The sequence below is a fragment of the Ammospiza caudacuta genome, chromosome 31, assembly GCF_027887145.1.
Source record: "Ammospiza caudacuta isolate bAmmCau1 chromosome 31, bAmmCau1.pri, whole genome shotgun sequence".
NCBI classification, from domain to species: domain Eukaryota; kingdom Metazoa; phylum Chordata; class Aves; order Passeriformes; family Passerellidae; genus Ammospiza; species Ammospiza caudacuta.
The window spans coordinates 4,219,824-4,246,404 of NC_080623.1; the positions used below are offsets into that span (position 1 = coordinate 4,219,824).

Sequence of the window (26,581 nt, forward strand, 5' to 3'; positions counted from 1 at the left end):
AGAAACTACATTGTTAGACTTAACTCTACACTGTCATCAGCTTGGGTTCTAAGTGTTCTCCTGACCCAACAGAGTTCAGGACAGTGGGCACAACCCTTGAGACGCCAACAGGAATCTAAACAGAATATTATCCCGACCTCAACCACAAACATTAGTGAAGGAACAGAAAACTACCTGGTTCATGATGGAAAACTTCCTTCCCAGCCTGTTATCTGGCAGCCTGAACGCTTTCCTCCTCATGCCATCCTCAGATTCTGACTTGAACACCTTCTCGTTGTCACACTTCTCATCTCCCTCCGACAGCTCCTTGTCCTTCCGCTTCTTCCTCCTGTTCCGGCGCTCCTTGGCGCTCTTGGAGCTGAGCTTGGAGATCTCCGAGGAGCTGCGGGACATCCTGCCCCCACCATCATCCTCCACAGCATCTTCAGACACCGTCCCTGCCGAGGTGACCATGGCAGCAGCCTGAGGGTGCAGAAAAGGGAAGCAAAAATAAATCACATTTTCCCACCATTAACGCTCCATTTGCTGCTGGAAGAAAGAGTTTGGCTCAATGCACCTGAGTAAAAGACTTTGGGGCAGGACTGAGAGGTTTATTCTTTCCTTGGAATACACTCACAGCCAGAATTTGTTAGAGTTTTTATAGTCTGCTTGTGCAGGAAGTAACATCAGCCTTTCTGGAAACCAGGGCCTCATCACCCCTACAGAGAGAAATTGTTTTTTTTCTCACCTGTGCTTCTTCCTGCTGCTTTTTCAATTGTTCCAACATGGCCTTGAATTCTGCCTCCTTCTGCTCTGCCTCCTCCAGGGTCGCCTGGTTCTGCTCCTCGTAGGCCATGGCCACCACAGCCAAAATCAGATTCACCAGGTAGAAGGACCCCACAAAGATCACCAGCACAAAGAAGATCATGTAGGTTTTTCCTGCCGCTCGTAAAGTCTGCAAGTGGAAGAGGGATTAGAAAAGGGAAAAAAAAACCAACTTCAGGCTTCCCTGACACGAGATGCAAGAGCTGATCCCAAGTTTCTTGACCTGAATGTTTTTAAGAAAATCCAGCAGTGCTGAATATTCCAGAGCTCAGCATTTCCCCTGCACACTCCTTAGCCATGAACACAAAAGGTGACATCCACCTTCCTCCCTTAAGGGAGCATCCAAACTGAAAAGAATTCAGAGGCACAGTGTGAAACCCAATGCTCAGACTCCCTTAAAACAAACCAAATCGAGAAAAAGCTGCTTCAGCAAGGTCCCCAAAGCACCCTCAGGTCAGGAGAAAACTCTGTGCCCTCCAAAGAGCCTGAGCACCCTCTGTGAGCAGAGCTGAACGCCCACAGCCTCCTGCAGCCAGTGCTAAGGCTGCTCCCAAATTAATTCACAGCTCATCTGGACCCACCATCCCTTGTGGACTTAAAGTCCAACACCTACTGACAGTAAAATGTCCCCTTCCTCCCCCCAGAAACCTCACTGTGAAGGTTTACTTGCGCTCTTTTGGAGAGAAGGAATAAAACAAAGCTGCTCACATTTCCCTTTCCTGTTTTACCCCCAAATTCTCCCCACATACAACACAAAAGTGAAGTGTTTACTTACTAATTGATACAAGTTTTCCCAAAAGTCCTGAGTCATAAGGCGAAATAAAGCCAGAAAAGCCCAGCTGAAGGTGTCAAAGCTGGTGTAGCCGTAGTTGGGGTTCCGTCCTGCCTTCATGCACGTGTATCCCTCTGGGCATTGGCTGGGGAGGGACAGCAGCCAGGTCAGGGCTCACTCTCCCAACAAACAGCAGCTCTCTCCATGTCATTTGAGTTCAGCAGACAAGGAGACAGGATTTCAGGAAAGCCCTGCTCTCCCTGTCCTACAGAAATGAGACGCTGCAAGGCGCAGCTTTTCCCCAAGCCTGAGCCCAAGGCAGGAGCTTGGGCCAGAGAGCTGAAGGTTGGGGTGGAAAACCAACAGCACATGGCAAGTTCCCATTTCTGAGCCTCCATCCACCCTTCTCTGAGCGGATTCAGAGGGAAATAATTCCACTGGCAACCACTGGTGGCCAGAGCTGCCTCCTGACAGGGAAAATGTCCCTTACATTGCATCAGCAATGGATTCATAATCAGGTTAAGAAATTGGAAACCCGGTGAAGTAACACCAGAACCAACAGAGGAAACAACAGGGAACATCCCAAAGGTTGTGCCAGCTTTAGGTAAATCACTGTTAATGAAGCTCAAACTGGTTGTTAATGAAGCTCAACACTCACCCTGCATCTGAGCTGTTACCACAGAGCAAAGGGTCGGGGGCGCCAGGAATGATGTAAAAATTTGCTGAAGATGAAAAAGAAGAGGTTACATTCACACACATATGGAGTTAGAGGATTTAATATATAATAACACTGTTAAAACCTTCACTTAAAAGACCCCCAAAAGCACTGCTGAGAAATTTGTTAGTAAAAAGTAGTTTTTGGACTAATTATTTAGCTAAAAGAGCACATCCAAACCCTTCTAAAGGATAAATTCAACTAGGAACATCTCAACAAGGTCAAATCAAAAAAAAAAAAACCTGAAAAACTTCTGCACATGGGGTTTTTACTGTGAAAACCAGACACACCAACGCATGAGCCATGCTGGAACTCCTGCACTGAGCCAAGTCAGGAGGTTTTAGAGACCCTCAGTGTAGAAATACCTACACACATTGTTGGTGTATTCCTCCCAGTCGAAGCCTCTGGAGCCATTATCCAGGAAGGTCTCGTTCACATTAATTGGCCAAATCACACACTTGTTCCTTAAGTTGCCCATGAACAGCTGGAGCCCAATGAGGGCAAAGACACTGAGACAGAAAACTGTCAGGATCATCACATCCGACAGCTTCTTCACAGACTGGATCAGGGCACCCACAATGGTCTTCAGGCCTGTGGAGAAGGAAACAAGACTGGAAATCACTCCTGTAGAAGGAAACCACACTGAAAACCCAGATTAATACAGTACCTTGGAGTGACTCTAGGGTGGGAGAGGTTGTGGCTGTGAATGGTGGAGGTTCCTGGAACAAGCGTGTGTGGTGAGGATTCCCAGCCAGCACAACACTGGGATGGAGGCAAGGATGGGTCAGAACAAACCACAACCCCAATGTTTGTCCCTGAGCCTCGCAGCAGGACTGCACAATGTGGGGAATCACTCCTCCCCACACACAAGGTTTGTCAAATGAGGATCAAATTGGGATTTGCTGCCATGAAAATCCTCGTGGGCACGTTGTGCTCGAGCCGAGCTCGCTGGCACAGGCTGCAACAACTCACAGAGATCAAATACCTTTAACTCTCCACATCTTGGGTTTCTCCTGCTCAACTGAACTGGCTCAGCACTTGCCCACTTTGCAGGAGCAGAATCGTCCCTTTCAGAGGTGGCTTTGGTTGCAGCCAGGGCAGGGCTTCACCCACAGCATCGCTGCTTTGGGATTTTCTGAGGCCACCGGGGTCATTAACAGGCTCAGGATCAAAAATAAGATATTCCAAAAGGAATCCTGCTGCTTTCTCACACCAGTCTGGTCCGTGAGAGGCAGAACTTGCGAGTGGGGAGAACTCAGAATTAATTTTTAGGTGACAGGTCTAAGCTAGCCAGAATTTTGGATGCAGAAACAACGCTGAATTAGGCTCCTTTAGTCAGCCTTTCTGGTGTGAAGTAGGATCATTCTGTGGTTTATAAATAAGCAGTGAAGGGAGAAAAGAAAAACAAAATTAAAAAATCACTGCTGGATTTGGGGTCAGTCAGATCCAAGGTTCCAGCTGAGACCACATGAACGTTTTGCAACAAACCCTGGAACAGAAACCTTGGTCCCTCCCAACCTCCTCCTACAAAACCCTCGTAGACCAACAGAGGTTAGACCCATCCCAGGAACACAAAGCCTCCAAAACAAACAGCTGCAGACACATTCCTCCTAAAAATCCTATTCTGAAGTGTCATTTACTCCCATCATCCAAACTTCCCATGGATTTTCCAGCCCAGAGCAGGACGTTGCTGTTGTGGCGGACACATCACCCCCAGCACCTCGTGCCATGCTCACCCCACGGCTCTGCTCTGCACATGCACCCATGGGCTCCTGCTTTGGATGCTGCTCTCTCTCTCTCAGGTGGGCCAGGGGAGGTTTGGAACCAGGACAGGACTGGCAGCGGGAGAAATCCCAGTCCAAGAACTGGGAACACTTCAACAAACACAACTCCAACAATTTCCAGCTGTGGAGTTGCTCCGTGGGTCCAGCTTTCCCTGGACCATGTGGAATGCAGCTGTGACCCAGGTGGAAATTAAAATCTAAGAACTCAAATGCCAATATGGAAAATTTCTTGATACCAGCACGGTTTCACACAGGTTTTCCACCAAAAAAGGGAAATTTGGGTGGTTTAGCTCATGGGTGTCACAGTTTGCTCCTGTCACACAGATCCATACAGAGCACAGAATTTTGTCCATGGCATGACAAATTCTGGTGGTATTTCCCATTTTTATCTTGTCTCAAACACGTCTTAATTCCAGTTATTGACAGAAGGTGTAGATGGCACTCAAAACACTAAAAGGAGCTTCTCAGTAGCTCAGCACAGAGTTAAAATTCTCATTCCATGTGCTGAAGCAGAAGGGAGCCCCTTTATACTTTAATATTGAGTGTATTCTAAAAATCACCTTTTCTTGCAAAATTATAGTGGTAAAACCCATAAAGAGCACTTTATGCTTTCATATTAAATAACCCAAAAAGCCAATTATTCAAATGCTTTACACTCCTCCTGCTGTCACAAAATGGAGGGGGCCAAGATTTGTGCTGCAGAAACACACCTGGACAACCCTCCCCCAAAAATGGAAACAAAACCCCAAAATTTTTGCCATTTCAGGTGTGTTCAGCGTCCCAAACACCCAAACAGGATCTCCTTGGCTGTGTGTGGCAAATTATCCCTTTTGATTCAATGAAAATGGTCCCTCTAATAAAAATAACATTAAAGGTGTGCTGAACTTAGCAGGGCTCAGCCCAACCCCTGCCATTTGAAATAAAACTCTGTAAAGTTTTAAATTCTATGGAGAGAATGATCCAAAACTGAGCTGTTCTGCTCCCCTCCACGGGAACACAAGGCATGCTGTCACACAGCCAGCAACCAGCTCCTGAAAGCTGCATCATCTCCACACTGCTAGAATTAAGAAAGCAAAACACAGGCAAAACTGGTTTAACATCAATGCTTCTCCTGTGAGCACGGCAGAGCTCTCTGGAGCAGGCTGAGAGAACGACAACCACCCCTCAGACCCGCTCCTCACAGCAATTCCCAAAGGTTTTTTGCTCTTAAAAATCACCAGACATGAAGGAAGGCTCAGGAGGAACATCACTCCAGCATGTTCTCAATGGGTGCAAGGAAAGCAGTGCCATGTAGGAGCATCATCATCATCATCGCCACCATCACCATCATCATGCACAACAGGCAGGTCCAGCTGATGGGGTTGGCAGTCTGGGATGGCACAAAAGGGATGAGCCCCACAAATCCACAGGCTGGTCCCTGGCAGCCTGGGAAAGAGCCAGAACTGCAGGATCAGGGAATGCGTGAGGGAACAAATCACAAAGGAACTGAGACCAAAACTCTTCGAGGAGTTATTTTGGGTTGAGCACCTGGAAACCAAAAAGCTGGAGATGTCTGAGTGCCTTAAGCTTGGCCTCAGAATTAGGGGCACTTTTGAGGAACCACGTGCATGAAGCTTTTCTGCACAAGAATTCAGGATCAGGAAGTGTTCCAGGCCAGGCTGGACCGAGCTGGGATTAAACTGGCCTAGTGGAAGATGTTCCTGCCCATGGCAGGAGGTGGAACAAGATGAGCTTTAAGGTAATTCCCAACCCAAACCAGACTGGAATTCTGGGGTTCTCAGTCCATAATGTCTCCGTGGTGTCCCAAAGGAAGGGTCACTGCTCACTCTGTGACACCCAGCTGAGTTACAAGTCCAGAAGCAGCTTTGGGAGGGGTGGTCCTGACCAGTCCAGCTCTGGGGTGGCACAGGAAATGGGCAAAAAGGTTTTAATCTCTGTTGGGTTTTGCTCTGTTGCTTTATAAAATTATTCCTGAAGCAACTCCAAAACCACTGACAATAATAGGGCGAGTCCCTGAGCCAGAAGCTGTTCAGCCTGAAGAAGAGGAGCCTGATCCTTTTCCTCTGGAATTAAACTTTAAAGCCTGGCTTTAGTCTCAGAGATCAGTACAAAATGGGACAGAAATCAGCATAAAAAGGGACAGAAAAATATGGAGTAACAGCCTGTTCATCCCATAATTTGATGGCCCAGGAGCCTTGATTCCAAACTGCTCTGTTACACAGACTGCAAATCCCATCCAAAGAATCCCAGTGCCATTTCTGAGGAATGAGCAGTGCAGGAGGGGAAGGGAAATACAGAGAGGAGACACACACAAGCCCAGCCTTTAATGCTGAATGGTTCTCACCTGGAATTACAGAGATAGTTTTCAAAGCTCGGAGAACTCTGAAAGTTCTCAATGCTGAGACATTCCCAAGGTCCACAAACTCTGTGACATATCTGCAATGAGGGAGGTCACACACAAAAAACACCATGACAATACACACACCAAAATAAAACAACAACTACAGACAAAGCAATACATCACTCACAGGGGCCTGTACCCGACAGCTAAACACCAACCGGGGCCGCCTTACCTGGAATTACAGAAATAGTTTTCAAAGCTCTCAGAACCCTGAAAGTGCGCAGAGCTGAAACATTGCCTAGGTTTACAAACTCTGTTATATACCTGCAGAATTAAACCAGAGTTAATGGCACCGTTGGGGTCACCTTCCTTTGCACAAATTGTCTGCTTGTAGGAAACAGCTTGTGATTTAAAAACGCTTCAGAATTGGCATTGAAGACAAAGAGAGAGACAAAGGTGCAGGGGTAAAATGTGGTTTAAGTCTCTCTGCTCCTCAACCAGATACTTGGTTGGATATCCATCCTCACCTGGAATCATGGAATGTCCTGAGCTGGAAGGGACCCCAAGGTTCATCCAGGGCAGCTCCTGGCCCTGCACAGACACCCCAACAATCCCACCCTGGGCATGCCTGGAGCAGCTCCTGCAGCTCTGGCAGCCTCAGGGCTGTGCCCATTCCCTGGGCAGCCTGGGCAGTGCCCAGCACCCTCTGGCACAAGAATCCTCTCCTGATTTCCCTGCCCTGGCAGAGCTGCAGTGGTTCCCTGGTGTCCTGTCCCTGGTCACAGGGAGCAGAGATGGGAGCTGCCCCTCGGGATGAAGCTGCAGCCCCCAAGGAGTCTCCCCTCAGTCTCTTGTCCAGCTGAACAGACCCAGAGCCCTCCTCAGACCCTCCTGACCCTGCTTTGGACCCTCTCCAACACCTTCAGAGGGTTTTCATATCATGGTGCCCCAAACTTCACACAGTCCCAGAGAGAATTTGGAATTTTCGATCTCTGCAGAAAGCGGCAATTGTAAAAACAAATCTCCAAATATTTGAGGAGATTTGGTGACACCACCCCGAGCAACCTGGGCTAGAGGGAAATGTCCCTGCCCATGGCACTGGATGAGCTTTAAGGTCCCTTCCACCCCAAACCAATCCATGATTCCATGACTGTACCTCAGATCAGGGGTTTCAGGTATATTCGCTTCACTTCGCGGTTTTTAAGAAAACATAATCATCTTCTGCTTTGATTAACATCCTTCCATTTAATTAGCATCCTTCATTTTAATTAGCATCCTCCATTTTTAATCCTTTATGCTTCAATGTCTGTTTGTGAGGCACAGGAAGGTTTGGTTCTCTTTTTCCAAGCAGATAAACCCAAGGTACACAGGGGAGAAGAGGCTTAGAGCAAAGTTTTATTTTACCCCAGCTTAGAGAATATTTCCTCTGTGCCACCTGGGGAGAAACTTGCTATGAAAAAGCACAGACATGCTCAACATTCAAGATTTTTCCTGCTGCAGAAAGGCCTCAAGGGCTTCAAAAAACTCTTAGTGTGGTTTAAATAATGCCCTTGACACAAAAAGAATTGTACAGAGCCTACAGGCCAAGCCTGGCCTCTGGAAAGGAAAGGGTTACAAACAATCCCCACTGGGGGATTTGGGACATTCCTTGCAGACCAATGCCCTAAAACTGGTGGGATTTGGTAATTTGTGGAGAAATGAAGGGACTGGTAATTCCCAGGTGGGGTTTGGTCTGTGTGCACCCACACTGGGAGCTCACTCTGGGTTCAGGGTGTTTCCACAAGAGAAAAAAAAACAGGAAGGAAAATCAAATATCTCCTTTCTGACACTGCAGCTCCATGGGAAATGGGTTAATAATGGCTTATTAACAGGTTATTAATGGGCTAATCACAGCCCAACCTCCAGTCACAGCTCAAGGAAGGAGTGGTAGGGACTGGAATTTGAAGATATTTGGTTCCTCTGCTGATCTGCCCCTCTGGTGCATGAACCACCTAAAATCTTGTATTAATCAAGGCAATTTTCAGAAAATCCTATTTTTTTTTTTTGCAGTAGCAACTCCACTAACTCCATCCTGTTGCAGTTTAGAGCTGAAATCCCACCAGGCTAAAACTTTCCTTGAAGTTTTCCTTGATCTTCTTTTTCCTTATAAACCTTTTTTGCTAAGGGCTCGTTCCCTCCCAGGCACAGAAATCCCTGGAAAAACCCAACTTACGCCATCATGATGACACTGAAATCCAGCCAGTTCCAGGGATCCCTCAGGAAGGTGAAGCCATCTATACAGAAACCTCTGGCAATGATTTTCACGAGTGATTCAAACGTATAAATCCCGGTGAATGTGTACCTGGCAGGAGGAAATGTCATTTTAGTAGGGGGGGGGGGGGGAAAAAAAAGGTGAATTGTAAAGACTTTGGTTTAAATAAAAGGCTCCAAAGGATAAAAGAAAAAAAGCCAAAAAAACAAAACCAAAAAAAACCCCAAAAAAACAAACGAAAAAAAACCCACAAAACCCACAAAAAACTAAACCAAACCAACCCTCAAAAAACAGCAAAAAAACCCCGCAGAAAAACATTTTAAAAAAACAACAAAAAAAAACCCTAAAAAATCCATATATCAAACCAAACCAAAACAAAAGCAAAAATAAAGAAACCAAACAAAACCCACAAAAAACACAAAGAAAAATAAACATGGGGAACATGCAACAAAAAAGCACAGGGAGGAACAGGGTCCTCAAAGGAGCAAATTCAGCATTTTTGGAGGTTCTTACAAACACATAATTGGTAATTAAATGCAATAATTTCTACTTACTCCACATTCTTTGACCATTCTGGCGGGTTACTAAAAGTCATGAATACACAGTTGGTCAAAATAGTGCACATAATGATCATGCTAAATACTGTGGGACAGAGTCAAGGAGCAAAGGGACACATGGTGACTCTTTAAATCCCCTAAAGTCCCCAAATGTCACTGATGAAGGAAAATCCATTTCCAGGCTATTCTCTGTGGGCTGCTAATATTTCCCAGCAGTTGAGGGAAATAAAATTATTTCTATTTTTAATGTATTGTATTACATACAATATCTATATGCTGTATACATTGAATTATATATAATATTTATACACTATATACTATTTATAGACTATATACTATGTATTTTTATATACTGTATTATATATATTATTTATATACTATATATAATATATACTATATTATATATACACTGCATTATATAAAATATATTATATAACTATTGTAAATATAAATATATGTTATATATATTATATACTGTATTATATACTGTATTATGCTATTTATATACTACACAATATATATAACTATATATGCACATATTTATTTATAAATATATGTATATATAACTATATATAATTATAACTATATAACTATATATAATTATAACTATATATAACAATAAATATATATATAAATATATAAATAGTATATAACATATATGACTGCATAAATAACATTTTGTGTCATCATTTGATGAATTTTCTGGTTTATATAAATTTAATATACTTTATATATATATATACATATATAGTATATAACAAATATGACTACATAAATAGTATTTTATATCACCATCTGATGAATTTTCTGGTTTATATAAATTTAATATACTTTATATATATATACATATATAGTATATGACAACTATGACTACATAAATAGTATTTTATATCACCATTTGATGAATTTTCTGGTTTATATAAATTTAATATACTTTATATATATACATATATAGTATATAACAACTATGACTACATAAATAGTATTTTATATCACCATCTGATGAATTTTCTGGTTTATATAAATTTAATTTACTTTTAAAATTAGTTGTATATAAATCAATGTTATATTTTCTGGTATGCCTCAGCAAATCAGTTCAGAGGCCTAAATGAAACCTTGCCCCCAAATCCATCTATTCAGTAACTCCTGAATTAGGAGCAGAGCGGTGAAATATTCAGATATTTGACTTCCAAAATTATTTCAGGAAACTCAAACAGCCCCCAGAGCCTCCAGCAGCACCTCAGGCTCAGCCTGACTGAAATTCATCCCTCAGCTGCACATCCAGGGGAGGAAAGGCCACGAGAAATAACTCAGAGCCAAGGAAAATATTCCCAATTCAACTCTGAAAAAAGATGGAAAAGCTTTTCCTCCATCTGAGGTACAGGAAGGGAGATTATAGAAGCCTCTAAACCATGTGGATGTGTTTCCATTTCAGATCCATTTCCTAAAAATAAATAAATAAACAGGCTGGAGCAGCTCGGTCAATAAAACACATTATTTTTCTCCTAAGAACACCATCAGATGGTGCCTCCAAAGCTCTGCAATGGGACGTTTTGGAGGAGCTTTGCCATCAGCAGGATGTTTCAGAAATGCCCAAAGAGCAAGAAATTAGGCAGTGTCTAATTACAGACAAGGCGGCTGTGGTTTGTTCTCCAGACAATAATTCTGTTTATTTCTATGTAATATTCTAGTATTTATTTCATTATATTTTAATTCCATTTAAACATTTCAGTAGCTTTTAAAGCCTAACACTCCTTCATGTGAAGCACAACCTTAAGTTACATCTGTTCCAAAGCTCATCCATGTGTGTGAACAGGGAAAATAAAGGAGAATTTCCCTTCATTGGATGTGGCTAAAGAACTGCTTTTTCCTCCAGTAAAAATCTGGATTTTTTTTTGCATATTCTGAGGCATTTATATTTGTGAACTGAGCAAATAACAACAGCTAAGAGATTTTCAACAAACAGAAAAGATTAGCAAAAGACAACAGCTAAGAGGTTTTCAACAAATACCCAAAGGTAATTCAGTAACAAAAAGGATATGAATGTATCAAAATTTTAATAGCTATTCTTCTAAACAGATTAAAAGGACTTAAAATGTACAAGGCAGGTGTGGCACTAAATCGGAAGAGTGTTTTCCCTCTGTTTAGTACTACAAAGGTCTGCAGAGAAAAAAAGAAAGAAAGAGAGAGAGAGTTAATGCAGGAAAATCATAGAAGGAATTGTACAAAGTAGACAGAATTCCAGGGTAAAAAAAATAGCATTTTCTGTTTTGTTTTTTTTTTTAATAATCTCCTTTATGAAACTCCCATTAGGGTACAACACACCTGAACATCACAGGCATCACCCACCAGGACACCAGGGGTAATTCTACTCCAAAAATCCATTTAATGTGAGATCCCAGCCAGGGCAGAAGCCAAATTTCCAAATTTCCCACCCAAGCCCCCCTTTGCTTTCTCACACCCCATTATTCCTTTCTAAGGATCCTCAGTGCCCCAGAACCAGATCTGGCACAGCCCCTGCTGGAATGTGACACGTAAAGAACTCTCAGAATCTGAGACTTGTAAGCTAAAATTTAATATTAAAAACAGGATTTGATCTGAGACCTTGGAAAAAGCCTTTAAACTTAAGTATTAGAGGTAAAAATGTGGATTTAAAGTAGAGACACGTTAAGCTAAGCAAAGGAAAGTTTGAAGTTTTAGTGTTTAGGATATAGAAAATAATAAAAGTAGTTACAGAGGTAAAGAAGGAGTTTAGAATATAGCATTATAGGTTTGTGTGTTATAACATGAATGGCTAAGAAAGTTTACACTGTACTATGGCTCTATAAAATGAAATATTTAAGGATTGGGTCAAAAATATAAATATCTTTGCTAGCAGTGTTTCATTGGTTAGTAACTCTTTAAAAGGTCTTGTAATTAAGGGTCTTGGACTTTCTGAATTCTGCTGTAACAATGTGAGCTGAACTCACTCTTCTTACTTATGCAAAAAATAAGAAAATAAAGTGCATCACTAAAAACAACTCAGAGTTCTTGTCTCAAACTTATTCAAAACTCCCCACAAGTGAATTATCACACCTCCCAAATAACCACAACAAATCCTGCTGTTACAAATCCCTGGAAAGACAGACTGACAGGCAAAGAGGACCAAAATGTGGTGGCAGTGTCTACAGGTCACCCACCATCCCCAGCACAGCAATCTCAACACTTTTCCCTACAGAGCTGGTGAAAATGTGAGATTAATTCCTTCAATCAGAACCTGTGGAAGGAATTTCAGGTTCATTTCTGCATTCAGGACCTGTGGAAGGAATTTCAGGTTCATTTCTTCATTCAGAACCTGTGGAAGGAATTTGATGTTCATTTCTTCATTCAGAACCTGTGGAAGGAATTTCATGTTCATTTCTTCGTTCAGGACCTGTGGAAGGAACTTCAGGTTCATTTCTTCATTCAGAACCCATGGAAGGAATTTCAGGTTCATTTCTTCATTCAGAACCTGCGGAATGAATTTCAGGTTCATTTCTGCATTCAGAACCCATGGAAGGAATTTCAGGTTCATTTCTCCATTCAGAACCTGCGGAATGAATTTCAGGTTCATTTCTGCATTCAGAACCCATGGAAGGAATTTCAGGTTCATTTCTCCATTAAGAACCTGTGGAAGGAATTTCAGGTTCATTTCTCCATTCAGGACCTGTGGAAGGAATTTCAGGTTCATTTCTCCATTAAGAACCTGTGGAAGGAATTTCAGGTTCATTTCTCCATTCAGGACCTGTGGAAGGAATTTCAGGTTCATTTCTGCATTCAGGACCTGTGGAATGGAGTTCAGGATGATCTCTCCATTAAGAACCTGTGGAATGATCCATGTGAGCGTGGGGCAGAATTCTGCTGCTCCATCTCCCTGCAGAGAGCAGCACCAGGAGCAGCAGGGGCAAACTGGGGCTGTGCGTGCCTCACACCCAGAGCACCCACAGAGGGAAAAATGCAATTTGCGTGCACTGAGAAGCCAAAGCCCTTTCCCTGGCACCATTTATCCCGTTTTTATCCCCTCCAGGATGGCCCCAAAGCACAGCTGGACTCACTCCTGTCTCCAACCCCAGCTGGCACAGCCCTGAGCTCAGAGCCCAACCCCAGGGAATCCACCAGGGCTCTCTGCCAGCTCAGGCTTCCCCAGGAGACTCATCTTGGGAAATTTGTCATTTTCCTCGTCAATGGAACAACGTGTTTGAGCTCGTTTGGTTAAATTAGACCACTGAGCAGTAAATTATTTGCAAAGGAAATCAAAATCAGATTGTGGTTCAGCACAGAGAGAGGAAGGTTTGTTAGCAGAACCACTAATGCATCCCCAGCAAAAGCACTTTAAAGACAGCCCTGGACAGCTCTTAAATTGCAGCATCAAGAATTAATGACCAGATCACCTTGGCATGGACAAACCTCCTAAAAGGCCCAAAGTTTTGCAAAATTGCCATTACAGAGTGCTCAGGGGACACCCAATTCTAGGAATCAGCTCCCCCCCTGTCCCTGACACCACAAACTTTCCAGGACTCACATCCCCCTTTTTTAAAATCTCTTTAAAAAGGATTTCCCAACTCTCCCACACCTTCTGAGCCATGAACCCTCCAGCAGGACCGTGCTGGACATTACGTGGGACAAGGGGAGCTGGAAGAAGACAGGAACCTCCCAAAGCCCACAGTGCTGAGTGTCCACTCATTCCTTGGAAATCTCAGGGATGGGGACTCCAAACCTTCCTGGGCAGCCCCTTTCAATACCTGACCACCCTTTCCATGAACAAATCTAAGTTTTCATCATCCCACTGCCTACCAAACATGCACTCCATGTTTCTCCTGCTTAGCCCCTCACCTGTTGTGTGACTGCACCTAAGGCAGCTCCTTGTTTTCTCCCTGTGCTCTGCCCAGATTTCTCCTTTTAGATCACAAACCCTGTTGAATTGCTCCTGCCTGTAAAGCACATCACCCCTGGGCCTTTCAGCACAGCCCTCACACCAGTGAGGTGTCAGAATTCCAATCTGCTCATGGATTATCCACCATTCCCCTGTGTACCCTCTAAAACCCTGAGTAAATCTCCACTTGGTCTTGTCAATAGAAAGAAAAGCCCAAAAGCCAAGAAGTGTTTGGCAATTTAAACCCTCTCCTAGCTTTCCATTCTGCTGCTGACATATTAAAGCTCCATTTCAAAATGGCTGCAAGCTCTTAAAACATTTTCTGGAGCTGGGCCAAGAACATCCTTAAGAGCTTTTAAGATGTGCTGAAGCAAAGCTCAAAACTCAGAGGAAGGTGATACCTGGAAAAACGTATTTTGCAGTCAGTTTGGGGAGATGGTTTTGTCTGGTTGGACTCCCCAAAAACTCCATCCTCTTCAGTTCCCACCAAGTTCATCAGGACTCACCAAAACCTTCTTCATAAAAAGAAGGTTCCATAAAAATCAATCTGCAAAATGATGACTGTGCTTGGGAGAGCAACAGAACCAACTGGGGGATGGCAAGAATCATTCCAGCTCCAGCAAGATTTAAAACATCCCTGCTTCCTGCAGGTTTGCCACCGAGCAGCTCTGTGATGGCTGGGGAGTGAGGGGGAGTGGGCAGGAGATTTCAGAAGCAAACAGCTTTAGGAACAGCCTCAGAACATATGGGAGCACATTCCTGCAGCAGTGGCTGCCTGGTGACACCCTGAGCGAGCCACTGGGGCTGCTGGAGAAGGAATTTACAGCAAACTCAGCCACCCTGGGGGCTGAGGAATTACAGACACAACCAGTGCTGAGAGCAGCCCTGGGGAGAAGGTTTGACGTGCCCCAGGAACCCCTGAGCCTGGGCTGAACCCCTTTGTCCTGCTCAGGTGAGACCCCAGCCCTGGGAGATGTGCAGCTGCTGCAGGGAGTCCCTGATTTTTGAGTTTTAAGGACCTCACAATCTGTGCAAGGAAATCCACTCTGCCTCCTGGCCAGAAATAATCCTCCAGCCTTTCCCCCTCACGAGTGGGCTGCAGTTACTGAGGAGATGGGAGCAGATTCCACACTTGGCACTCCCTGATCCCAGCTCTGCATGCCTGGATCCACAGCACCAACAGCTCCATCCCACTCTGCCTTCCCTCCAACACCTGGAGAGGACTGCAGAACACGCCTGCCAGGGAATCCAACCTCCTTTCTTCACTCTTTCCCTTCCACACTCACTTTTCCTGCTCCTTTGAAGCCAAAGTGGAAGAAAAAACACCATTAAAGTGTTCAAGACCTGGGAAAGGCAATGAGATGCTGGAAATAAGAATAAAAATCTGATTTTTTTGGGATGGTTCTGACTCTTTCCTCTGTTCTGGTGACTTCTCTGAAATGCAAACCCAGGAATGGTGTCGTGACCTTGCAGAGTCACCAGCTCTCCCTGCAGACACCACAGCCAAGGCTCCTGAGGCACATCCCAGAGCCAGACGTGCCTCCTGCAGCTGGTCCCTCACATCCCTGTGATTTTCCTGGGCCAAGGTGACATTCTGGACCCACAGGGCCCGTTTCCAAAGCTGGCATGTGACTTGACAAAGCTGCAAGTCACTCCCTTGGCACGAAGGCTCTGGAGAGATCCTCAGGTGCTTCTGTGGAGGCCATGGGTGACCTCAGACGTCCCAGCCCAGTCAGACCTCACCTGTGTGTGTGTGTGTGTGGACACTCCTCCTTTTCCCACTGAAATCCATCTTATCCACCTAAACTTGCCCACAGAATATCCAGGGACCTTCTGCTGCCTCATCACTGCAGCCTTTGCAGGAGCACCTTCACCTCATCCCGCAGCAGGGATGGAATTTCAGGGAATTGGAAATGGAAGGTGTTTGAGGAGAACAACCCCAACGTGGCAAACACCACGTCCAGAGGGAAAGAACAGAGTCCAGAGGGAAAGAACAGGGTCCAGAGGGAAAGAACAGGGTCCAGAGGGAAAGAACAGAGTCCAGAGGGAAAGAACAGAGTCCAGAGGGAAAGAACAGGGTGAGGAGGTGCTGAGGAGGGATGGGCTGGACCACGAATGGTTCAGAAGGAAAGAGAGGCACAGAAGATGGAAAAACTTCCAAAATGGAAATCCTGGCTGTAGGAATGAAAGAGGAAGATGGTCCTGATGTCTTAATAAACACTGAAGGATTTAAGGACATGAGGCTGCTCTGCTCCCAAGGCTGGGGCTGCTTACAGGGGGTTTTTCCTGAATTTTGTTTGCACATATGAATGAGGAAGTTCATATACCTGCCTTTTGGATATATTAATTGAAATGTTTTGGGTTTCCATAATAAAAATGGGTAACTATTGCTCCTACCCAGGAACTGGAAAGACATTACAAGTTGTAAAACAAGAAAACATGAAAGAATTCTTTCTGGTCCTTACACAGGGACAAAAAGGAGCTAAAGCAGCTCCCAAAGCTGCTGCCTGTGAGCAAAGGGATTCCAGATTCTCCTCAGAGTCATGATTTACCCCTCACTTTGAGACACTCAGGGCCTAGAATGTGTCCAGAGCTGAGAACAAGCTGAACTTGATCCTGGAGGTCTTTTCCAATTCAAGGATTCTGGGATTCTGTGACTCTCATTTTGCAAAACTGAGCAGAGGAAAGAGCAGCACCTTGGACAAAACCATTGCTGGGCTACAAACCCAGGAATTGTGACTCCCTGTGCCACGGCTGTTTCCAGGTCACACTGTTTCTCCTTTAAATATCAGCTTACAGGTGCTGGGAAGTTCAGCTGCTCTGTTAAAATGCAGTTTCAGTTTCCTTAGACAAACCAAGATCACCGTGTCCTCCTGCAGGGAAAAGCAACCAGCTGATTCGTCCCCGTGCACGCTGCAAAAGCAAAGACCTGTGATGCAAAACCTTCTGGAGAAGGGGAGGGAAAAAAAAAAATCTTGGAAAACTTCCCATGATTCAAGCAGATTCGTAATTCCTGATGATTCAGAGAAGGGCCTTTTTTAATGGCCTTAAAAAAAAATTCTTTGTGGAAAGTCACTGACTGTTGGAAGCAGCACGGAGCACTAAGGCAAGGCTGAGATGGACAGGAGGGGAGCAGAGGATTCAGGGTTTGTGGGGAGGTCAGCAGGGCTGGGGGGGTTTGCTCCCATCTCCAGAACCTTCCCTGCATTCCCAGGGATGTGACAGATGCCTTCAGAGAGGGAATGCAGCTCATTCCTGCCTCTCCAAATGAAAGGTTTATTAATAGCCTCGTGTTGGGAGGCAAACGCGCAGACGGATGCGGCAGGAGGGATAAGGGGGTTCCCTGCGCCTCCTTTTGGGGTCTGGGGGGGAATGTTGAGAGCCAGGGAGCTCTGCCCACTGTCCCTTCAGCACTGCCCCCTCCTTCAGCCAGAATAAACATGAATTGGCCCAATTCTCCCACTGACACCAGCCCTGCACCTCACAGACACAGAGAGCTTCAAAACTCTGACAGTGGCATCACAGACATTTCTGTGGTGGGAAAAAGGGTTGAGAGACCTTGGGAGTTCTCCTGTGAGAGTGCCCAGAGAAGCTGTGGGTGCTCCTGGGTCCCTGGCAGTGTCCAAGGCCAGGCTGGACAGGGCTTGGAGCAATCTGGGACAGTGGAAAGTGTCCCTGGCCCTGGCAGGGGTGGCACTGGATGAGCTTTAAGGTCCCTCACAACCCAAATCTTTTAATTCTATGACCTGATCTCACCAGAGCCAGATTGGTTTAATAAAGAGAAAATATTTGTTTAATAAATAAAGAGTATTCCTGAGGATATTTATCTTGGTTCAGGGCAAATTTTGGAGCCTAAGCTGCAGCTCCTGGTAGTGCATCTCCTGGAGGAGCACATCAGCTGGGCACCACGATGCCAAACACAGATCCCCAAATTTCACAGCCCTGTTCTGACTCAGAACCTGCCCTCAGCACTCAGGACACAAGAATTAATTGACACAAACAAGCATTACATTAATCAGAGTAAAGAAGGGTCAGTTACTCTCATCACTCCCCAAATTCAGCTGATTTCATGTCAGTGATGCCCTGCCAGTCTCAGAGTCACTCCTGAGCGTGGCACAAACATCTGTCCCAACAAAAACTCTGACCAAACTCACTGATCACCCATGACAGATTCCACACTCAGCCAGTTCTGAGTTCTGAACAGCCACAGCACAGCTCCTGTCACCCACACAGCTCAGTCTGCAGCTCCCCCAGAGGCACAGCTGAGCCCCACTCGAGATGGTGACTGTCTCAGCTGCCTCAATTAGACTTGTATCAAAGAAAGCAATGAAATTAAACACTGAAGAACCTCAGTTTTGCTTTCTAATGAAATCAGTGTCCATGCTCCTCATTCCATCACCAGTGGATCCCTCCCCTTCATCCCCAGCAGAATTTACCAACCATTCCCTCATGACACCATTTCTCCAAACACCTCAGCACCCATAAATGCTTCCTGCCACATCACCTTAGACAAATAAAAATTAAGATGAAAGTGAGTTTAGTCTCCTTTTTTGCCACGATTCTGTGTCCCAGTGCTTCATAACCATCAACTTCAGACTGAATTCCACGTAAGTGATGAAATACACACTAAAACCCTTACTGTTACCCCTCCATTAAATTCTTCTTATTGCCCTGATGGTTCAAATTGGCACATTAGTACAACTTGAACTATTTTTAGTTTCCAGAGCTTGCTCTCCTAACTCCACCCTTAAAGACTGACTGATAGAGGCGATCATATCACCTCTAATATTTTATATATACAAAACAACCAAACCATCCCCATCCAAGACTCCCTTCCTTTATCTTCCGTTCAAACCATACCCAAACCTGTAAACTCCCAAGAAAAAAAGGCGCTTTAGCAACTCCTTCCTCGCAGACTCACTTTCTGGGTCATATAATAAGGGTCAAAGTCCTCCAGTGGCACAGCAACCAGCCCTTTAGGGATGTCCCCGTAGATGAAAGGCAAATTCTTGCCCGCCTCAAGGTCACTGTTTGGTTTTGGTTTGCTGTCTTCATCGTCGTCCCGGTGGCTGCTGTCCTGCTTGGAGCGCTGCTTCTTCTTCAGCTCCGCGATGTGTTTCTCGATGTTGGCCAGGGACTCCGGAGTGAAGGGTTTAAAACTCTCGGGGCCTGGTGGTGCGAGCAGCCGCGCTGCCATCTTTTCATCCTGCAGCAGCTTCTTTAGAGATGTTGCACCCCGGGCAGGTCAGCTCTGCGGGGAGAAAACACGGGCACGAGGTGAGAGCGGCACGGGCAGCGCCACGGGAGCCCCGCTGCTCACACCCCCATGGAGGTGATGCCCTGGAACACAGCTAGATGAAGAATAAAGGAGGGTTTATTATTAAAAAGGCCATTACAGGATACCCTTTCGGCAGCACAAGAGCCTGGCCATGGCACTCATTGTCCACCCAAGATGGACAATAGTTACGAGTTTTCGTACAATTATAAATTTTTATTTATACTTTTTAGGCCCTGAAGCTGTAGGTGATGCCTTGAGAGGTTCCTGGAACAGAGCTAGACAGAGTTAAAGAATGCAGGAGGGATTTATTCAAAGGATATTCTCAAAGGATACACCTTGGGCAGCACAAGAGCCTGGCCAGGGCTACACCCAAGATGGCTCATTGGCTCTTGGCTCATTGTCCACCCAGGATGGACTCAGAGTCACAAGATTTCATACAATTATAAATTTTTATTTATACTTATCAAGCCCTGAGGCTGTAGACGACACCTTGAGGGGCACCCTGGAACAGAGCTAGACAGAGTTAAAGAATAAAGTAGGGATTTATTATTAAAAAGGCCTTTACAGGATCCACCTTGGGCAGCACAAGAGCCTGGCCATGGCACCTATTGTCCACCCAAGATGGACAATAGTTACGAGTTTTCATACAATTATAAATTTTTATTTATACTTTTCAGGCCTTGAGGCTGTATGTGACGCCTTGAGAGGTTCCTGGAACAGAGCTAGACAGAGTTAAAGAATTAAGCAAAGATTTATTGAAAGGATCTCCTCAATGGATACCTTGGGCAGCACAAGAGCCTGGCCATGGCTCCACCCAAGATGGACACTGGTCATCAGTTTTCACACTTTAATAAGTTTTGGTCCATTTCTATATTGGGTTAATTGTCCAATTCCAGCTCCAGGTTATGCAGTCCCATCCTCACAGATTCCTCAATTCCCTGCTGTTTACACCTTTTGGGCCTGAAGCTGCAGCTCTGTCCTTGCTTCTGGGGCTGGAAAAGGATTGTTCTGTCTGACTGAGCTGTGAGGAGAACTGGCTAAAACACTTTATATGAAGTTCAGACTTCTGTACCAATGCAGTACAGAGTCTGGAAAATACGAAAGCTCAAACTGAAGGCACCAGGGTGAGGAGCAGACCTGCTGGTTTCACCCCCAAAACGAGCTCCAGGCACACGCACACCACAGCTGGACACAGCTGAACCCACCTTCACTGCCCAAGGTGCCACCTCAATGAGTTCCACGAGCAAGAAGCAGCTTGTAGGATCTCCCCAAACCCCACTGGGCCCTCCTGAACACAAACTATTCTGGAAAAACCACCCTGAAAAGCAACTCCATGCTCACAGCAGAGCTGGGAGGAAGTTGGTTCCCCCGAACGCAGCCGCCCACCAGGGCTCTGCAGCTCTGCTCCTCGTGCCAGCTCCAGAAGCAGCAGCAGGAATAGCAGGAATACCCTGCATTTCTGAGCTGCTGCTGCTGCCTCGGCAGCCTGTTCTCACTCCAGAAGAGGCCAAGGGAGAGAGGGATGACAGAAACCCTGCACTGATGCAACAGCACTGCAGTGCTGCAGGCTGGAAGGGAACCCAGCCCCGACACGGTGCTCGGGGAGGGACCCGAACACCAAATCCAAGAGGAAAGGCACAAAACCAGTGAGGATATGGCACAAAAACCAGTGAGGATATGGCACAAAAACCAGTGAGGATATGGTACAAAAACCAGTGAGGATATGGCACAAAAACCAGTGAGGATATGGCACCAAAACCAGTGAGGATATGGCATAAAACCAGTGAGGATATGGCACAAAAACCATGAGGATGTGGCATAAAACCAGTGAGGATATGGCATAAAACCAGTGAGGACATGGCACAAAAACCAGTGAGGATATGGCACCAAAACCAGTGAGGATATGGCACAAAACCAGTGAGGATATGGCACAAAAACCAGTGAGGATATGGCACAAAACCAGTGAGGATATGGCACCAAAACCAGTGAGGATATGGCACAAAAACCAGTGAGGATATGGCACCAAAACCAGTGAGGATATGGCACAAAAATCTTGAGGAAATGGCACAGAAGAAATCCTAGAGCTGTCTGGAATAGGGTCCCTCAAGCAAGGAAAAAGATAAGCAGTAAGGTCAGATCTTTTAAGACAACACAAACACAGCATCCAAATAAATATTAAAAATCTGGAGAAAAAAAAATGACTTTCAGATTCCTTGGAAACTACGAAATTGTTAAAATTCTGCTATTTCAGCACGAGGTCAAGCACCCCCAGCCTGCCCAGGCCATGAGGATGGTGCTGAATTCAGGGAAGCTGAACTCAACTCTCTGGAGTGCAGTGGGCTTCAGGAACAAATAAAACCCAATAAATCACTGAGTCCTTGGTAAAAATACCTGGAGATCCCAGCCCAATAAATAACTTGAATCCTTGAGAAGAATACCTGGAGATCTCAGCAATTCCAAAGCTGGAACACCCAGTGCAAATCATTCAGAGGGAACTCAGGTTATCCCTTGTAACTGCTGTGACACAACCTTTACACCCTGATCCACACACACATCAGTCTGAAACTCCACCACACACTCAAATGCTGTTTCCAGCTCAGCTTTTATTTGGAAATCCAAAAAATCCTGGAGTACAGATCTCCCTCCTTATGTAATTCCAGAGTTTAGGATTCTCTTCCTATAAAACCGACTGGGTATTTCTACAGCAATAATAGTAAAGACTCAAAAAAGATGGCAAGAAGGGGAGAGAAGGGCCAGTATCTTGGTCACACTATCTCTGAGAAATCACCAAATGGCCTGCTGATATTAAGGAAAATTAATTTATTCTATTCTTGCAGCATTTGCATGCATTTAATTACCAAATTTCCCACATACTGTGAAACTATAGAGCAGCATTGGGGATGTGGTCTAATTGAATGGCACAGATAAATATGTAAGGCCTGAATTTAGAAACCAAAGTAGCTCAGGGACACAGCATAAAAAAGGGAATAAATGAAGGCATGAAGGAATTTGTGCAAAATTACACAACCCACAACTGGAGGCACCGACTCAGCTGAGGAAAAAACACAACCAAACCTAAACCAAACCAACACCACTCCCCAAATCTGGCTCACAGCTGCACATGGAGGCAGCTTCTCCACATTTTGGCATTTTGGAATTACTTACAGGGCTGTTTCTTGTGTACTATCTGCAGATAAAAGGGACCTGAGGGTCTCTTTCCTTGGGATGGTTTTGTCCTGACTTCATTTGTTTTCCCAATAAATGATCCCCCATTAAGGTAATGGGCAAAGTAAGATGTGTGGCTCCACCTCGTCTTCATCAAGGAAAAACTTCCACAGCTGGTAAAGCTTCTGGAAGCTAAAAACCTTGTAAATGTGATTTCCCAACCAGGAATGGTCCTGCTGGGATTGATGGATAAATCCCAGCATTTATTTTGGCCATTCCCACATCAGGTTTTTCAACCTGTAACAAGAGAAACGCTCTGAAAATTGTGACACAGTTTTTTCCCAATTTTACCCAAAACTGCATGGGGAAAATCACCACACTGCCAAAATCAGCAGTGACAGAGACCCAGCATCCAGGTGAGCTGCAGAAGAGGTGACTGGGTTAGGGATCCATGGATGGCTGCACTGGGAGCCAGGAATTCATCCTGGGAGCTTGGATTTGGGGGTACACAACACACACATCGCTCAAATGCCAAGATTTTCCACCAGAAACTGCTGCACTGAGGTGCCCAGTTGCTAAGACTTAATTATTTTTTCTAAATGTTCCCAGCAGTCCATTTACTGGTACATTATGAAATATTCCAATAAATTATTCAAGCTGATCATCAAAATAAATTAAAAAACACTTTTGAGGCAATTTCCTTGCTTTAATACACTTCTTCCTTTTATTAATTACCACGAGCCAGCCACTCACAGTGTGTCTTTGAGGCAGAGAGACCTTCTGTGTGAATTTTTATATAACCCACATGGACACAGGTGCCTCTTGATTCCAACACGAGGATTGAGCCAGGAAGGAAAATGCGGTGTCGATGAACAGCACCCTGAAATCCTGCCTGCAGGAAAGCCTAAAAAGCTCCAAGCAAACCCAAAATACCCACCCATGGGGAAACCCATGGCTGGAAGTGGCTTTCAGCCTCCAATCCCCACCTGTCCTGTGCCCAGAACAGGCAAATTTTATCAATGGAAAGGGTCAGAGTTGTGACCAGCAGCAGTGAAGGAGGGAACTTTCCTTTAGGAAAGCTCTTATGGCACGTTTGATGCTACAAAGAGGAAGAAAAAGGAAATATTTCCACTCCCAAGCAGCATTTATTGCTTGGTTTCCCCACCCTGTGTAAAACCTGGTGGAAGTTCCCAGTGCTTGGCTCAACAAGAGAGGCCAAGGGCAGACTTGGGACAGGGCAGGGAAATGCTCATGGTATTGAAATGGCCATAAAGGCCTGAACTTGGACACACACACCTCTAAAGGTAAAGAAAATTAACAAGAATGTACAGAGGAAACAGAAGAAGCAACCAACAGCAACAGAAAAATACTGGAATCATTGAATGGTTGAGTGGCTTGGGTTTGAAGGGACTTTAAAGCTCATTTTGTTCCACCTCCTGCCATGGGCAGGGGCACCTTCTACTACCCCAGGTTATTCCAAGCCCTGTCTAACCTGGCCACACAGAAAACATTATTAATTGACAACACTTTAATGAAGACTGACTAAAGATGGATTCCTGCAGGTCCTCACTCCCTCCCAGCAGCTCTGTGCCTTCAGTAACATCCCTCACAAGTCACAAGAATCAGAACTAGTTAATCCTAGTTAATTAATTAATCCCCAGTTCCATATTCTGTCCTTACTCAAGGCCAACCTGTGTTTATCTCCAAGCTCACACAGAACTTGGAGGTTCACAAACGAAACAACCTTTAATGCTTCAACTTCCCCCTTTTAAATTCAAACTTCTGAACAATGAACTGTTCAAAATAGCTTTTGTGCAAGAGTTCAGCCACTAACCCAAATTTAATTCCTTGTTCGGTTCATTCAGCCCATCCATGACCCATAAAACAGGAGTCAGGGAATGGTTATTTTACACTATAATTTTGGGGGAATTAATTTCTTGTTGTGGAGCACTCAGACGGTTTGAGTACAAAGGGGGAAGAATAAACAACCCCCTTCTAGTGCTCTGTTAAAAATTTCTGACATGTGCTGGAACACAAGCCAGGTTTCCCTGTGGAGGGACACTTTTCTTCCCTCCTAATGACCCCCTAATATTTGGTCAGACAAACATCTCCCTCCACCAATGTCAGCTATTCCTGGTAGTTCTGACACCACCATCCTGCCACTGATTTCACTCAACAGGGCAGAGTTCTCCAGCAATTAAAGGTTTATTTCCACAACTTTAAGACCACCTGTGCAGCTGTTCCTGTAACTTTAACTACCCAGACAGTTCAGCAGTGTTATGCAGTACTCAATAAACATTCCTCCCCAAATCACCTCTCAGCAGAGTTCATTGTAAACTCCTCACACTTTCTGGCTGGGGCAGAAGTGCAAGAAGCATGGAATGGGAATTTCAGAGGGTGGCAACACCTCTGAATTTTGAAATGGCTCTGTTCAGGAAGGAGCAAAGTTCCAGCTTTGGCTGCTCATTCTCCTCAAAATCTCCCATTTTCTGGAGTGCTCCATCAGGCAGGAATAACAGTTACGGGACAAGGCTGAGGGAAGGGAAGGCAGAACAATTGGAGCAGCATTTCAAGACAGAATCCCACAATCAGTGAGGCTGGAAAAGCCCTCCCAGTTCATCCAGTCCATCCTGTGACCAATCCCCACCTTGTCAGTGCCCAGGGCACTCAGTGCCATGTCCAGTCATTCTCTGGCCACCTCCAGGGATGGGGACTCCACCAATCTCTGCACAGCCCCTTCCAAGGCCTGACCACTCTTTCTGTGAAGAAACCCCTCCTGAAAAGGAGAGGCTTTTGTCTAAGCCAGAAGAACGCGTGAAGTGTTAAAAGGCAGGCTGGAAGCTGAGCTCATGGCAGGGAGGTTTTGTAACACACTCCTGCAGCAGGAAGCCACTTCTTCCCTGCTTGAATTCTCCACCTCTGCACAGCAATAGGATAATGAGGCACAAGAGGGGCAGTCCAAGCATTCCTGAACCCCACCAGATTCCAGCCAGTGTCCCACAAGGACCAGTTCTCCACCCCACCATCACCAACACGAGCCATCTCATGCCTTTCCTCTCTGTGGCTCCTGAAATTACTCCCCTGTGCTTGCTCCCAACTCGTTTTGTTGTTTCACTGCTCCAGGTCTAACCCAGCCCATTGCTCTGAACTCAACAATAAATTATTGATCCTGTCGATGTCAATGGAGTTGCAGCAGCCTGGGGAAGGCGATCGATGCTGAAGGGCCACCATGTGACAGCAGGAGCCCATGGGGCCACACAGCCTCAGGGCCACCTCTGAGCCATTGAAAAACAGCAACATCTAGATGGAAACCCAGACCAGGTCATTTTAATGAAAAACTCACTTGGGCAGCCCCACCACCAAGCACAGACACGGCACCAAACGGGAGGAGGATGATGCTGTGATTTATGGTTTGAAGCTACTTCATTTCCATTCAATGCTGACTTTGTTTCTGCTTTACTTAACAGAATGAAGGCACAGCCATGCTCCATTTCCTGAGGCACGTGATCGCTCGCCCTCCTGCCTATTAGAAACCTCCTCCCACCAAATAGCCACAGGATTATAATTGTTCCACCGAGCAGTACAGTATCTATACCATGATCTACATCTAAGCCATACATACAAGCTTATATAACTGATTAAATTATCTGTGATGGCTCCAGGTCCTCCACCCTGAGTGAACAACACTGCAGAAGCACCCGAACACGTTAAGATGATCAAAGAAACCTCTGGGCACGTTGTTAGTTTTATATAAAACACCAAAGTGAAGAACAGGGACTTCCTAAACACACAAAGGGTGGAAAACCCAAGTACTGGGGCTATGGAAGGCCTTAGGACAGACCCAGCAGGGAAAGGTCCCAATGGAGTGCAGGGGCTTGTTACTCCCAAAGCCACCAACTCCCCACGCCCAGGGCTATGCAGAGATCCTCAACAGCTCCACCAACTTTACGTGGCTGCCCTGAAGAGATCCAGAGGGCGGCGACGGCCCGAGGGGACAGGAATGGGCACAGGGAGTGTCCCATG

General features: G+C 45.3%; 1 protein-coding gene across 2 annotated transcripts in view; it reads right to left on the minus strand.

Moving 5' to 3' along the window:
* The window catches only part of SCN8A (sodium voltage-gated channel alpha subunit 8), a 55,812-nt gene that overhangs the window by 27,529 nt on the left and 1,702 nt on the right, over positions 1-26,581 (minus strand). Inside the window, exons 2-11 of one of the 2 annotated variants that reach the window (XM_058822222.1) lie at positions 19,037-19,366; positions 11,265-11,384; positions 9,222-9,310; positions 8,629-8,757; positions 6,420-6,511; positions 2,661-2,882; positions 2,235-2,298; positions 1,580-1,721; positions 728-934; positions 175-462 (exon numbers count right to left, since the gene is read on the minus strand). In XM_058822222.1, the coding sequence (XP_058678205.1) occupies positions 175-462; positions 728-934; positions 1,580-1,721; positions 2,235-2,298; positions 2,661-2,882; positions 6,420-6,511; positions 8,629-8,757; positions 9,222-9,310; positions 11,265-11,384; positions 19,037-19,312 (1,629 nt within the window). In that variant the 5' untranslated portion in view covers positions 19,313-19,366. Of the gene's footprint in view, positions 1-174; positions 463-727; positions 935-1,579; positions 1,722-2,234; positions 2,299-2,660; positions 2,883-6,419; positions 6,512-6,648; positions 6,741-8,628; positions 8,758-9,221; positions 9,311-11,264; positions 11,385-19,036; positions 19,367-26,581 lie in introns of both variants that reach the window. The other variant, XM_058822223.1, reaches the window with a different exon arrangement.